The sequence below is a fragment of the Brachycentrus maculatus genome, unplaced genomic scaffold (genome assembly GCF_059751285.1).
Source record: "Brachycentrus maculatus isolate JH-2025_06_01 unplaced genomic scaffold, ASM5975128v1 h1tg000117l, whole genome shotgun sequence".
Lineage (NCBI taxonomy): Eukaryota > Metazoa > Arthropoda > Insecta > Trichoptera > Brachycentridae > Brachycentrus > Brachycentrus maculatus.
The window spans coordinates 811,628-829,045 of record NW_028280870.1 but is presented as its reverse complement, the minus strand read 5'-3'; the positions used below and the strand labels follow the sequence as shown (position 1 = coordinate 829,045).

The window sequence follows — 17,418 nt, the reverse complement described above, 5'->3', positions numbered from 1 at the left end:
CCACTATTTCTTAAGATCGACACGTGTTAACAATATAAAAATGACTAAAGCCTCCCCCTTACTGTCTATTTTTCCACCACTAAAAAATAATAAAAAAGTAATAATAATAAATAAATAAAATAAAATAAAAGTAAGAAGCAGTTCCTACCCCCTCTTTAACCTTCAACGTCCTAAGGACCAACTCTAAAATTTAGAATAAGCTTCACATACGGTGTTTAAAAATGATGCGGAATGCATCGGAACACGTATCACAATAGATTTGAAGAAATAGTGGTGTTTACTAAGTAAAACTTGAATTAAAAATGGAATATTTTTAGTTTTCACAATTTTTAACTCGCCCCTTTTACGAACGCGTGATTTTAGAGCAAATAAGAGTATGTACACAGATAGATAACTACGCCTATGAGGCAGTAGGTACTTGCCATTATTTTGCAAATCATCCTAGTTTATGTCAGTTGTTAGTTATATGTCAGTACTCAGTACTAAGTAAACACTAGTATGGTATCCCGTGTAGTGCTCTCTCTTTCTTGTTAGCTGAAGCCCCTAAACCGAGGCTGGCTGTCGGGGTCATGGGTACAACAATACTTCATGGTTACATTTACATTTCCGGTAACATAAATGATTTTAAAAAATATGACTATTTTTAATCTTTTAATTGGACATATTCAATCTAAATGAATAAAATGTAAGTGTTCATTTTTTCAAAACCTAAAGTCTCCCCAAGTAATTCACTGATTGCTTTGAAATATACACAACGTTGCGTTCGAATACGCGTGCAAAATACAAATAAATAATCTAATATCAATTGTAGGTACAGTCTTAACACATTTTAAAAATACAAACAAAAGTAAGAAATTGATCATTTAAATACTGTAGCATAATAAATATAACAATATAATAATAAATCAATAATATATAAATTACTGGAAGAAGAGCTTGCTTTAATATTTGAATTCGTGACACTAATGTCAATTGACGTTGACACAAAAAAATAAAAACGAAACTAATATGTGTCGGGTTGTGTTCCCGTGGTTAATCTCGCGGACTCTTGAGTAAGAGTTTCTCAGTTCGAACCCACTCCTACCAACTCTAACACAATTTGATACCCATTTCTAGCAATGAGCCGATTAGGATCACAGAAATAGTATGAAATTGAAGTATTTTTGTAAATAATAATAATTTAAAAAAAAAACAAATATTTCTCTTTTATTTTTATTATTACAAAAAAAAACTCCCCATAATACGAATGATGATCATATTTTATTAATTTTATAATAACGTTTATATCACGTTTAATGGAATATAGTATATTATAACGTTAAAGAGAACCTAATTCACTTCTATTTTTATTTACGTAATGATTGCTAGAACACAATTTTATCGTTCACCAGCAGTTAGTAGTGCAAAAATATATTTAATTTAATGAATAAATGTCACGTCACACGACTGCAACAATGTAATAGTTTTGTTTACTTGCTTCCATATTGATAAACTCCAGTACTTTGTATACTTTGATACCTAATTCTTCAGCCGATAAAGTATAAGAATTATTTATTTTCAAATAACTTTTTGATACGAGTATCTTGTTTGAATGCTATATCACAGAAGACATAAATAATTATAGGGAAAAATATGATTTGTAGGTGCCTAATAACTCGATTCAATAATGATTTTAAGGTTGCAATAAAGCTAATTTTAAGGCTTTAAACATATATATATATATATATATATATATATATATATATATATATATATATATATATATATATATATATATATATATATATATATATATATATATATATATATATATATATATATATATATATATATATATATATATATATATATATATATATATATGTATATGTATATATATAAATATATATTTATATATATATATATATATATATATATATATATATATATATATATATATATATATATATATATTGATTATAAAATATTGAAAATATCAATATGTTTGTTTTTATTAAGAGGGAGGGGAAAAAATCATAAATGGATACGTCAGTCGCTTTGCAGTAATATCTATTCATTTTTATTTTAAAATATACTTAATAAGTTCCAATATTTCCTAAAATCTGTTGTGATACGTATTTCGAAGCATTTCGTATTATTACGGTGTTCGATAATGATGCAGAAGGTATCGAAACACGGGTCAAAATATGAAATATTGGTTTTTACGAGTGAAATTAAAATTAAATATGAAGAAAAAAAACGTTTAAAGGAAAAGCGCATTCGATTTTTCTCACCACTTTTAGTTGAGTTAATGTATAAATATATATATATATATATATATACATATATATATATATATATATATATATATATATATATATATATATATATATATATATATATATATATATATATATATATCTATATATACATATATATATATATATATATATATATATATATATATATATATATATATATATATATATATATATATTTACAAACATTTTTAATACAGTTTTTTCGATCAATTTATAATTATTTTTGTTTAAAAATAAAATAAGCTTATTGATTTCTTGGGGCTTCTTTTGATTGACATGAAAAATTTGTCGACTGCATCAAAATGGTAGGAATTTAATTCCAGTATGGGATTGTACGCTTCAAAAGTGACGAATCGGCACGTTCAAGTGGGCATCAAACGCCACTGAAATGTTGCGTCGGCCCTCCTCGGACATCCTATACTAATCGCCTCGATCCAATTAACAAAGGCAGCACAACGATACACAATATGTTATATTATGGGTAAATACTAATACAGGGTGGTGCAAAACTAATCACCCTATCGAAATATGTCACAATTTTTGCAAATGGCGTAGTACGTCAATCATATTTAACATTTGACAAACTAGACAGCTGCAGTATACAAACATAAATTGATAAAATGGGCCCAAAAGTGTAACACCACTGGCGGCAGCCACTTGACGAAACACTTGACAGCGCCGTTAAGGTGCAAATAAAGATTTTCAATACTCAAAATTATTATTTTTTATTAAGTAAAAAAGTTATTGATTCAAAAAACGAAATTGGGTGGTTAATTTTGCACCACCTTATATTTATTTGTATACTGCAGCTGTCTAATTTACAAATGTCCAATATTATTGATACACACTCCAAAAATTATAACATCTTCCGATAGGGTGATCAATTTTGCGCCACCCTCTACATTGCACATTACACGTTTCGGACTATCTGGTTTCACTCGGCGATACCCAATACAACCTACCTAGCCACCGACATGGAACCATGTATATATTATGTTACTGCTATATCCTCTAGTGACAGGAAATAATACTTTATTTTTATTTGATAGGTCCTGTCAAACTCTCATAAAAGGTATCCTGCGGTTTTACTCAATTCCCGTATTAAGAACGAAAATTATGAATGCTTGTCTCAAACAGGGTAACTTAACCCCTATGTTTCCCAAGCGGGTCCAATGGACCCGTTCCGAAGTTAATGTTGGGTTTATTGAAATTCTCAATAAAATATTTAAATTAATATGCTAATAAAAAAAACATTGTATCATTCATAAGTATAAACAATAAACAATGAGTGTTAGTACCTCTCCAAGTACAAGAGCTTAGTCTCTTTTTAGGAAAGGAAGAGCAATAGTATAAATACATATATGGTAAAAATAGAAATGTTTAGCAAATGAATTTAAATTGTAATATTTGTTTGTAACTGCATCAAACATATTTTTTTAAATGGAGATAATAATATTTGTCGTACACGACGACTACAAGTTAAGGAAGTACCAAATTTTACACAAGGGTCTATTGGACCCAGAACGGTTTTTCAATAGTTTTTATCAATCAATCAATAGTTTTTGTTTGCGGTGGACCGAGGGTTATTAAAAAAAAGGAATAGCCCGCATGCCTCTGTTTTAAGAGGCTTGTCTTCAGGTAAGATACTAAGGATAGGGAAGGTTAATGTGAAAAACACATCACAACTCCCAGACCAATTGAAAATAAATCTTTCTTGAATTTATTTTGCACTTGGCGGGAATCGATCCCGCGACGCCAGTTTCGCAGTCGAGCGTCTACCCGACTACGCCACGGCACCCGTACTCGTACTAGCTTGTGTGGCAACAAACAGTTAGACATTTATTTTCTTCTTAGTCTCTTGAAAAAGAAAAAGAAGAAGACCGAGAAAAACATGTCACGATCAGGTATGCCAAATACTTGAAAGTGGTCAGTTTAGGAGTCGTAATAATCAGCGGGTATGTATGAGGAGATGCATGAACGTGGAAGAGGCGAAGAATGTTTGCAAAGACAGAGTGGTGTGGCGTTATATTATCTCTGCCTACCCCTGCGGGGAAGCGGCGTGATGGTTTGTTAGTGAGTTAGTTTTTTTCTCTCGAGAAAAAAGGATGAAAAATAATATAAGTTTCAACTATGTAAAAAATTGTTATTTAATATTTTCTAAAAGTAAGAAATATGGTATGTTAGGCGTTGTTACATTATTTTACGCACTTTATATGTGATTCTCAGAACTGCGTATAAAAAGATTGATCAATATTGACTGAATCGATCTCTGGGTGTAATCGGAACTGACTTTTGGTTACTGAATATGATATTGTACAATAAACCTTGAATATGTTCATAAAGCATGAAAAAGATAAAGTAAGCAGTGTGTGCGTAAATATAGAATAGGTGAAGGGATACAAATAATTACAATGCAGTCAAATCTACAAACAAAAACAAAAACAAAAATAAAAAAAAAAACTTTGTGGATCTTTTCTGAAGTAGTAAAACCTCAATTTTCTTCAGCATGTTTTACGTCTTCTAACCCTCAATAAATATAATAGTGTAAAATCACACATATTTATTTTGACCCCTCCCCCCCCCCGAGAAACGAACCCTAAACCTCGTCCAAGGTAGCTAAACGGGGTTACCACAACACTACGGAGGCAGACATGTCTTCTGATAAAAAATAAAAAATATCAATTCAATTCTACATTGAGTTTACTAAAACTTATATGTCGGTTAATGCGTTTATATCTCATCACTTCAGAAATCTTTTTAAGATGAATAAATAAATCTCAAATAACAAAAAAACATACAGGTATCATAAGTTGACTGCGCTGCTATTAATTAATACATACATTTTCGTGTAGATATTATTTTTCAATCTGCCTTCTTGCAATTGTATCAAGTTATAAGTGCTCGCGTAAAATGTCCTTTACTCAGAAAAATCCACGAGTTGTCGAGCGTTCCCCCTTCCTTATACTCCTTACCCACCCCACCCCTCCGCGCAATACGAGCTATGGTAGTTACACGTTACACAATTACTGTGCCTCGCATCAGTCAGGTGTAATTGTCGCTGGCGCGTCGATGTGAGCAATATCGGTATAGCATACTTAGTTCGGTGAATAACTAGCATGGAGGCAGATAAAAGCGGTTCTCAGGACACTTTGGACGAAACCTTCGAGTCTAGCACGCCGTATGTCCCCGAAGACCCCCCGACTATCGAGCAAGTCGAGACGCCACCGCCTGTCGGCACTCCGAAAGTCGACCAGTCCAAAATAAAATCCAAATTAAGCGCTTTCGCATCACCGTTCAAGAGCAAAAGCTTTCATCTCGGTCCTATTAAGAGAGGCAAGATTCCCGATAGTAAAGACGAAAGCGATAAAGAAACAAAAGATTTAAAACGGTGGAAAAAGAAAAAATCAAAAACGGAAGAAGCAACAACCGATGAGGATCCCGGTATGGAAGCGGAAACAGAAGGAATCAGCGGGGAAGAAGATACGCTGAAGGGCAAAAAGAAGAAAAAGAGCGGGGCGCGCAGTAAAGCGGGGGCGTTTGTCCGAAAACTCGGGTCCTTCGGAGGGCGGCGGGGGGCGAGGGAAAGCCCTGAGCCGGGAGGGGGTGGAGATAGGCATTCCTCGGGCAGCTCCAGCCTCACTCCCGTTTCAGTCAGACGCCGCACCCCGGACGGACAGGACGGACCGCCCTCGGATCCGAGTTTCTACGATGACTCCGGCTCGAGATACGGCTCTGTCGAGAACGTCGAGACGACTCGTGGCGATATGTCCTCTCCGATAGAGGAGTCTAAAATAGAACAAAACGAGCCAGTCGATAGTAAACCGACAGAGTCAACAGTCGCGAGTACTACGCGCGCTGAAACGATCACAGAGGAAACTACATCTACGGAATCGATCAATCGAGATATATTGGATACGGATCCACCTCCTGTAGAAGATCATTTGGGAGATATCGATATTACAGCGATAGCTACTACCCACCCAGTGTCCACTCTTCCCTTTTCCGTATCTACTTGGAAGCGTAATAAAGCTCAGACCATCCAGAAGATCCCGAGGCCCATCGAGTCGCCGAGCCCCGAAGACACTCTTCGGAGGAGAATCTCGTTCGTGGCTCAGGCGAGCGTGTGCTTTTCCGAGGACGACAAGGAAGACTGGTCCCCGGTGGCGGCGCCCCCTTCCCCCCGGCTTTCCCGCATGGTGCAGCTGGCGCAGCAGAAGCGCAGGTCTTCGGGCCACAGCGGGGATCACAGCGCGGAGAGCAGCCAGACCGCCAGCTTCGAGCCGCTCAGCCAGGAGGCGGACAGGACGGAGGACGAGGACTTCCAGGACACGGAGGAGGCCAGATTGCTACCGGAGAACGGCATGCCCCCTTTCGGTGACCTTATCGACGGATCTGAAGATAAAAAAGATATGGGAAGTGGCACCTCGGTAAGATCGATCGCTTATATTTTATTCCTACATATGCATAATCTTCAGTGTCAATGGTGTACCACATAGTGTCATTAGTGCAATCTTAAATTCTTCCATTGGAATAATAATCACATAATGTATTAATTTAAACTGAAAAGATTTATTATTTAAATGGAAATATCTACAAACGTCATTAAAATATTCATCGTTAATTTAATTCGCAATGATAATTCTGAAGACGGTAACAATAATAACTAATATACAATATAACCCGTTTTAAAAGTGAATAATTTATATAAATACATTTATATTATCAATCGTGAGCTCTATGATGTACACATATAAAATTTATTAAAACAGGTCATCAAAATCATAACATAACATAAAAAAATAACAATATTAGACATGGGGTAAAGACAGCGCATGTTTTTAATTCTACACATTAACTTTTTAGTATATATCCTTCCAAAGTACTGAGAGAAGTGTCTCCATTAAGACATTGCTGAACCGATAAAAGCCAAATTATAAAAATCCTTAAAAGTATACATCATAAAAAAACGCAATGAAAGCCTTATAAATATTCCCCACTGCCTTATACATATTCAAAACCCATTACCAGTTGATATTCGTACCCACTCAAAGCTACTCCTGTGGTCATTTCAGCGCGTATTTTCTTTGCAGGAAATCGTTCTGCTACCGTGCATTTTTACATACCGACTGTATAAAAGATTAATTTTTCACTGCTGACAGTGAAATGATTTTAATTATATTCTATAAACTGTGAAATGGCCGATTCTACGCATAAAACAAAATCCTGCGAGTGCTGTGGGTGGAAAGTCGAGATTACTACGATTCACAAAGTAAGTCAAATACCTGAAACGCTGAAAGAAAGTTTAGGGACTGTTTCAGTTTTCATTTTCATGTTTTTCCTTTGTTTAAACGTAAACCAAAAATTTAAAGAAAAAAGGTTTTTACGATAACATTTTGAATTAAAAATTAAACTTATTTTATATTTCCATTTAAAATATTTTTTTTACAATAAACTTTATAACTAAATTGCGTAATTAGTATTTTTTGTTACCTTAAATTCATATAAATCATTCTTAAATATTTTTATGACAATAGTAATACAAAATAAATAACTGATAACAGTTAGATTTCATAGGTGTTATATTATATATCGATCAGGATACAGCAACATCACGTTTTATTTTTTTAAAGGGGGGACAAAAAACTAAATTACATCAAGATTTTTGTATGTAACGTATTTAGTGTAACGTTTTATATTTTGTATGTAACGTAATTAGTGTAACGTGTAGTGGCTATCGCGCTTAGCTACCACGCTGGAGGTTCCGGGTTCGATTTCTAGGGGAGTAACATTAATAAAAGTACTATTTAGCATTACTGAATTTTTCTTAGTTTATTGTAAATACAAAACTGAGTACAAAACTGATTCGATCAACAATAAAAAACAGCATTCGTAAAACAAAAAACAAAAACTTTACAAACGGTCACATTAATTTTTAGGTGGTATTATAGAATAATATAGCCAACATATTGAACGATCGAACTTTTTTTTCAAACGCATCCATATCCTGTCATTTGATGGTCACATATACCAAATACTGTAATTTTTCATATGTTTCCTGATGGCAGCTAATTTTCTATGTATTGAGACGAAAATTATATTTTTTAATTGAATTATCGATAATCGAAAACGGGTAAATATAAGTAAATAAGTGATCAAATCAAATATTTGAAATCAATAATTAGGGTACAAACGTATTTTTTACTATTTCTCTATATCTGACCCTTATCTGCACCCAGTGGGGCATAGGGCACCGCGTTAGAAAGACGTAATTTTAATTTGGTCCATAATTATCAGAAGGCAAGGTGATAATTCCTGGATTTTTTTGAGATTTAGTACATCATAAACTTTTACATTTTGACAGTTCATAGCTGTTAATTAACATAGTCATATGTTAATTAACATCATTCTCAATGAACCAATGGATAAGCAAATTCACAATTAATGATATTGGACAGGTAAGTACGGATATAAATTACGATTAGTAATCTCTCCAAATATAAGGTGGCTGGGTTCGATGTGGATTTTTTGACAAGCGGGTCAATGAGCGATGATTTTAAACTTATGAAGGTTAATGAAGGTAGAATATAGAATATAGGATATAATTAAAGGTCGGTGTAATCTCGTTTTTGTATGTGCTTTTCGTAACAAGTTCAAATTTAAACAATATTTTGAAATAAGGATATTTTTGTGCTGGAAACTTTGTCAGTTCGTAAATCATGATTTCTTGTGCTGCAACAAAATGTTGCTGATAATTTATTCCTATATATGTTCGGAAACAAGACGTTAGTGCTTCTATAATATATGTGTATAATTATTTATCTATTTTGCAATATTCATCTCAGTAAGTGCAACCATTCGAAGTGAAGTTGCGGTCGTCAGATGATATTACAGTAGGTACGTTACATACTCGTATCTCACGCTATGGAATTCTATATTATATATTTTTATTATACTATGATCACATACCTATCGATTACTCCACACCATATATGTACTCATACTATGCAATACTGTATGTAGGTATTATACCTGCATGCTGCATGGATAACCTTATCATTTGCAAATGGATAAAGTTTATTTTAAAACTATTAACTGAAAATAATCTGAATAGTTTCTAAAATTTGATTCCGGAATTCCGTTTCTATATTCAGGATTCACCTCGTCTCTTGCTTGCACCATTTGTTTGAATAAATATAATCGACATCCAAGTGAGTTATTTGAAAGTGCGTTAAACACGTATTATGCCATTTATGCGTTTGAATATCCTCGGTTTCAATATATTACAAAAATTAACCTCGATTTACTTTCTACAAAATATTGAATAAGAAATCATTTAGAAAGCAATTAAGACATTGTCACGAAAATTAAAATATTATAACACAATTTAAAAAAAAAAATTATTACCTTATTAGGAATCTAGACAAACACAATTTTTTTAAATTGGGACATTCATAAAATTATTTCATAGGCAGTCTTAAAATGTTACTGATACTAATATAATTTAGATATTTAATATCTTCCTCTTCTTCTGACTCTATTTACACCCATTGGTGCATAGAGCGTTGCATCGGATCGACCCGGTCAGGCGTTTCATTCTGATATAGACCGCTACATCAGTATTTATAGTCCATAGTATATCATATTTATTTTGAACCCCCTGGAAATTGGACACAGGACCTCTAGGAGTTCAGGGTGAATGACGTTGCTGGTTAGTGGGAAAGGAAATGGAGAAGAAATAGTTGGTAAAAAGAAGAGAAAAGCAGCAGTAGCTAATGCACTGGGGGTTGCATAGATAGATTGGGGATGTTTTTACTGATATTGTGTACGAGTACATTGAGGAAATTGAAGATGAAAATGATCCAAATTTACAAAATTTATGCGAACAAAAGAATTTCATCAGGTACACGTTCCCGTTAGTGCAGTACCAGTGTCACATTTTTAATCATTTGTTTTATTTTTTATGCTTATTTCTATGATAACCCGTTGAATATTTTATTGAAGCTATGTATGTAGGTTATAGACCTGCATGTGTGGATACGTTTGAATGATTGTCATTACACATACAATAATTATTATAAATTATTTTTTATCAAATAACTGAATGATAACAATGTTATCTATTTAGTAGATTAATTAAGATAAAGTTCATTAGTGTTGTACCCTTCCTATGAGAGTGTTGTGTGGTGAAATGCAGTAAAAGTTCTTAGTTTATTGGATCGACAAATTGTTTTATTGATTAAGTTACAGTTATGTCACCAAGACACGAGGTTAATATGCGATTGAAATTATTATTGTGCCAATATTAAATTATTATTATTCAAAACATTCATCTGATTCAAAACGTTCACAAATGAAATATATAATAATTTGCTTTAAAATTTATACATGATTAGTTGCTTTAACATTACCTACTAAAAAAATATAAGTAGTAACAATTTTTCCTGGTTCAAATATTCTATTTTTTTTACCTTTTTTGTGCTCGGTGCTTTAATTGAAAAACAAATAATACCACGTCATTTTCTCGCAATTTAAAACATATATCGCTCACTCCTTTCAAGAACGTCATAAATCAAAAATCGTAAATTTTCAGTTGGGCATGTTTTCAGAATGCCAAAGAAATGTACTATATCCCAGCAAAAGAGGCATATTTTTAACTTAATATTTGCCCGCTACCGGGGTAGCGGGCAAATATTTTCTGGAGTTTAAGAATATAATACAATGTATTAAAAATAAATATCAAGCCACTTATTGAACTTTTTATTGTGCAACAGATCTTTTTAGGTACAACCTGAAGGTTTTTTCTCCATTTGAAAAATATTTAGTTTATTGAAAAAAAAAAAAACAATACCTGTTCTTCAAAATGCAAAAACAACACTTTCTGCCCGCAGAAAGTGTTGTTTTTGCATTTTGAAGAACAGGTATTGTTATTTTTTTTTTTCAATAAACTAAATATTTTTCAAATGGAGAAAAAACCTTCAGGTTGTACCTAAAAAGATCTGTTGCACAATAAAAAGTTCAATAAGTGGCTTGATATTTATTTTTAATACATTGTATTATATTCTTAAACTTTAAAATCGTTCTCCTGAGAAATCAAGTTTTTCGATTTATGACGTTCTTGAAAGGAGTGAGCGATATGTAATATCGCATCTGTTACGTGACTGATTTCGCTTATTGTATTCGATCATACAATAAGCGATATATATATATACACATATATATATATATATATATATATATATATATATATATATATATATATATATATATATATATATATATATATATATATATATATATATATATATATATATATATATATATATATATATATATATATATACATATATATATATATATATATATATATATATATATATATATATATATATATATATATATATATATATATATATATATATATATATATATATATACACTCAATTGTTGTCAAGTATTGTATTCAAATGTTGTATTCAATAGAATTGCTTAGTGTGATTTTTAAATTTAATTTTTTGTTTCGGAAGTCACTTTGTGGTAATATGTATCCATTTTTTATTTTATTTTACTTGGATTAATACCACCATTTCTTAAAATATATTGTGATCATTATCAAACACCGGTGTTTGATAATGATTCTGAATGAAACGAAACACGTGTCACGAAAAAATTTAAGTAAATTAAAGATGATTAATATTTTTTTGAATAAGGTGACTAAAATCATCGAAAAAGTTGATACTAATTTCAGCTATAGTAAGACTACAGTTTATTAAAGAATAGATACAAATATCCTCATGCTCATATAATGTTCATCTTTTTCTTCTTCTTATGTCACTCCACTCTGGAGGTCGGCAATCATCGTGTCTGTTTTTACATAGTCTGCAATCACTGTAAACAAGATTTATTCCCAGGTCTTTTTTAAAACAAAAAAGGTCCCGGAACTCGCTTAGTGTCAAGCTTTTTACTAAAAAATAGTTCATTACAATACCATATTTAATCATTTGACTGATTATATTAATAAAGATCGTAATTACGTTTCGTCTAATTGATTTTTATTTTTATTTGATTTATTTATCCGTGAAAAAAGGTGCCGAAACGCCATAACATGAAATAAAGCCTTGCTTATTTCTAAAGATAAACTACTCTCTCAAGTTTTTTATCCGTATTTCAAATAATGTATGCGTTCGCCGTCAATGGAAATCGTAGTACACTTACATTAAGATAATTTATCTACGAGTATTCGAACTGAATATTTGCCTTGGTACATATCATATTCGTTAACATATTTTTCTATAAAATAATTTTAACACATGTTTAATTCCACAACCATCCACGATATTCTTTCATGGACTGCGATTACTAAATCTGAAACGTTTTGTATTTCAGGCTCACCCCGCTCCGCTGGGAGGCGACCGCCGCGAGCACCTGTACAAGATCCTCGTCATCGGGGAACTGGGCACGGGCAAGACGTCCATCATTAAGCGCTACGTGCACCAGTTCTTCAGCCAGCACTACCGCGCCACCATCGGCGTGGACTTCGCCCTCAAGGTCCTCAACTGGGACTCTAACACCACCATACGGCTGCAGCTATGGGATATTGCCGGTATGCTGATAAATGTTATAATAATTTCTAAAACAAAAATATTACCCATGTTCTTCTTCTTCTTCCTCTTTATTTAGGACTGTGTCCTGTCATCCTCCGGTCCACTCTTGGGAGGTGGAAGACCAGCTATCTCTCCATCGACATTAGGTGGTCTTCCTGGGGGTCTGCTGTGCTGCTGCTGTCCGCTGCTATCATCACCACTCGATCCGAACTCGCTCTTCCCACATGATTTCTCCAGAAACGTCTTCTTTCTCTTTCCCATCGCACAAAATCTTCAACATCGCATATTTTTCTTATTTCAGAGTTTCTTACTCTCTCGCGAAGTGTTAGGTCTGCAATGAGTCGTAGAGTCTTCATTTCAGTTGTTCTAAGGAGGCTTTTTATGTTGTTGTTATGTTGTTATGGCATTTTTAAACTACTGTTAAATGGACCTTATTTAGCTATACAATTCTAGGCTCTTAAGTAATAGTTATAATATGTGTAGTAATAACTATGGGAGAAAACAATTTTAATAATAAAATGCAATTTAGTAGACATTAAAAATCAGTATTCGATTTTAATATTTAATATATAAATTATTAAACAAAGTAAACAATGGATGGTAAGGAGAGTGTTTTATTACCATGCTACAAAGTTATTAATGCTTTTAATATACAAAATATATAAATTATTTATTACATCGGACACTAGATTATTCATTATTCACCCTACGAATGAGATGTCAATTTGAAGGTGTCGCAACTTCATATGAAACATGTATTGTTCTCCCCTTTTAAATGAAAAAAGATGGAACATTTTGAGTGTGTCCAAATACTTGTTCACAAAATCTGGATTATCTCCAATGACAGGAGTTATTTTCATCTTATTTTTTGACAACTCATCGGAAGATGAAGAAGAATATGGAAGTCTGGACATTTACGGGACTGACGACCGTCATAGGCTAGTTTGAGTAATCACTTTACACACGTAAATGCTCTGACTTCCATATTCTTCTTCATCTTTGATGAGTTGTCAAAAAATAAAAAAAGATGGAAGTCTGAGCATCTCAATTCTTCTTCATCTATGTAGAGATGTCAAAAATAACTAAGTGGAGAAAACTCAGACTTGTATTTGGAGATACTCAAAATGTGTATGATGAAATAATTAAATAAATTGATATTATTTAATATTCCAGGACAGGAGCGGTTCGGTAACATGACCCGCGTGTACTACAAGGAAGCGGTAGGAGCCTTCATAGTATTTGACGTCACGAGGGTAGCGACCTTCGACGCCGTGGTCAAGTGGAAACAGGATCTCGACTCCAAGGTTCAACTCCCGGACGGCTCTCCCATACCATGTGTCCTGCTGGCCAATAAGGTAAACCCCGGACCGATGAATCCTCCCGCGGGGAAAAGTCTAAATGACTCACTTGGATTTCATGCTATATATTGTGTAAAAGAATATTATTTATTGTTGTTGTAAATCTTATATGTACCTATTTATGATTCACCCAATATTTCAAAATATTATCTTATCTTCTCGAGATAATACTTACTGAACGATTTCATATTATCATAATAACGTGGGTCGTAAATATTGTTTTTCTTTGTTCTGGTTTAAAATCTTTCTTCTGGATATTTTTTTTTTATAGTTTCAACTTCATTAATATCATTTTCATCAGTTTTGATAATATAATTTTAATTTAATTTTTACCATTTTATAGTAATATTATTAATATATGTAATTGATTTATTTTCATATGAAAATATAAAACAATATCCATTGGCTGAGATGTTATTTTCCGCCAGAAATACTATGCAATGTTTGTGAGAATGGAAAGCGAGAAACTCATTTTTGATAGAGAAATTTACTATATTGAAATCTCAAGATAGTTTTGATATACTATGATAGGTATATTCTTCAAGTGATCACTTTATACATGTGTAACATTCACCGGTTGTAAGACGTGTAAACACCCAGACTTCCATATCCTTCTTCATCTGTGTTGAGATATCAATATAAAAAAATGTAATTCCTAAGTGATTAAATCCTAGATTTATAAACAAAGATTTTCAGATACACTCAAAATATTGAGATAAAATATTATACTGATTACACTAGGAAACATCAATTAGTAAAATAAGTATGAACAAAAATAGAACAAAATGATCGATTATGTAATGGTTCACCAATTAAGGAAAAGGGAAAAAAATATTCAGAAAATTAAAAGTAATTTTATGATACTAAGAATAAATTATTATTGTCCGCCTCCGTAGTGTAACGGTCAGCACGCTCAGCACGGTCAGCATGGTCGGCTGATAACACTGCGTTTATATGATGCAGTGCCCTATGCACCATTGGGGTGCGGATAAGGGTTTCAATGAAAAAATAATAAATTAAAGAAAAAAATCTTAGAATAAATTATTAAAATATTGTTTCGGCAACGACATTTTGAATTCGGGCTTCTGCGTTTCTTTTTACCACGACTTTTATCACGAAAATAAAAATATTTTTCAGAAAAAAATTTCAACAAAAATTGGTGTATCAAATTTTAGACCGAATATAAGTGTGTAAAAATTGCGAGCTAAATATATTTAAATATAAAAATTTATGTTTTATTTACGAAATAAGCGCTTTAAACATTTCCATCGATTTCAGTGCGACCAACAGAAAGAAGGCATCATCAACACTCCGGTGAAGATGGACGAGTACTGCCGGGAGAGGGGGTTCGCGGGGTGGTTCGAAACGTCTGCCAAGGAAAATATCAATATTGAAGAGGCCGCCAGATCATTAGTCAATAAGGTAAATTACGAGTAGCAAAATATTATTTGTCTTTAATCTAAAACATTTAAAAAATATGATCGTTTCATGTAAGAATTTTCAAACTATTCATCTGAATATCCGAAAACTAAAGTATTTCTTGATTTTTTTTTTTAATTCTCAAAATTAGATAACTTTCCTTACCCGTAATGCTTGTTGTTCCATGCATCGGGACATTTCTCAAAAGGTGTAGGCAGAGAAAATATTAGGCCACACCAATACTTATTTGTAAACAATCTTCGTCTCTTCCACATTCAGCTATCTCCTCATACATTATTCTGACTTTTTGAACTGACCACTTTCAAGTATTTGAAAGCATTGATTATGTCAAGGTTTTCTCGGTCTTCCTTTGCTCCTATTACCAACAACGTTCTTCTCATTTTTTAAAAAAATATTCTTTCTTCACTCATTCGATCCACATGCCCAAATCATCTTAACCCACCTTTCTTAATTTTTATCGATAATGCTTATGCTTTGGATTATTTTCTTATATCACCATTCGAACATCTATTAAGTGAACTCAAACATAAAGTGTCGTGAGATATATCGATATATCATATTTATGATATATATCCATATGTACGAGTTCCAAAAACTTGAGTAGTTTGTTTGTTAATCATGGATAGAATGATGAATGTTACAATTATATGAAGTGATCACTTAACCAGCCTATGACAGGTCATAAGCCCTGTGAATACCTAGACCTCCATATCCTTCTTCATCTATGTTGAAATGTTAAAATATAAAACATAACTCCTAAGCGGAGAAACCCAGATTTGTGAACAAGAAACAAGGATAAGAAAATCAAAAATTTACGACTAACTAAGCGGTATCAACTTCAAAATCATATTTGATTTCCAGATTCTCCTCAACGATAAATTAATTCAAAGCAACGAGAGCCGAGACAGTGAAAAGCTGTCGCTGGACGGACGCGACGGCGCCGCGACGGCGGCGGCGGGCGCCAAGTCCTGCGCCTGCTAGTCCTCGTACACCACTCCAACCCTTTTGCCGTGAGCCGCCACTAGCGATGGGCCGACCGCGAACGTGTCGATGATTTTCAACAATCGATTTTCGGACGTCGAATTTTCGAGAACATGTCGAATATAAAAATTATGTTTTTTTTACGAAGCACTTTGAACTGATATGGTATGCAATATTATAGCTGTAAAGATATTAAAAAAAAATAAAACAACGAAAAAACGGAAGATAATGTATGGGCGTTTGTGCACTACACGGAATTTTCATTTCAGTTAGCGTGATAAAACGATGATTCGCTTGGATTGGTTTGTACTTTTGTCCATCTTTCTTCAGATCGCTGCTCTTATGCAATATAATAGCTGTAAAGAAATAAAAAAAAAATAAAACAATGAAAAAACGGAAGATAATGTATGGGCGTTTGTGCGCTACACGGAATTTTACCATCCGGCACTTCAGTTAGCGTGATAAAACGATGATTCGCTCGGAATAGTTTGTGCTTTAGTCCATCTTTCTTCAGATCGGTGCGTGAACACGTTGCGTATCAATTCGATCGCGCTAAACTGTCGTAGTCGCTTTTGTTTTTCAAAACCAGACTGCCGGACGATGAAATTCCGTGTAGTGCACAAGCGGCTTGTGTGTTATTTTTGTCATTTGATGAGAACTGAATGTTTTTTTTTAAATGTATTTATTATTGTGGGAATGAATACGTATTATGATTAATGCTCGAGTTTATCAACGCTG

General features: G+C 33.0%; 1 protein-coding gene across 1 annotated transcript; it reads left to right on the top strand.

Moving 5' to 3' along the window:
- The first annotated feature begins 5,340 nt into the window (after positions 1 to 5,340).
- Positions 5,341 to 17,074, top strand: LOC148309783 (uncharacterized). Its single transcript, XM_088259498.1, has 5 exons — positions 5,341 to 6,727; positions 12,684 to 12,900; positions 14,075 to 14,256; positions 15,538 to 15,681; positions 16,561 to 17,074. Exons 1-5 carry the CDS (start codon positions 5,417 to 5,419, stop codon positions 16,678 to 16,680), a joined length of 1,974 nt encoding a protein of 657 aa, XP_088115624.1. The 5' UTR covers positions 5,341 to 5,416; the 3' UTR covers positions 16,681 to 17,074.
- Positions 17,075 to 17,418: the final 344 nt, after the last annotated feature.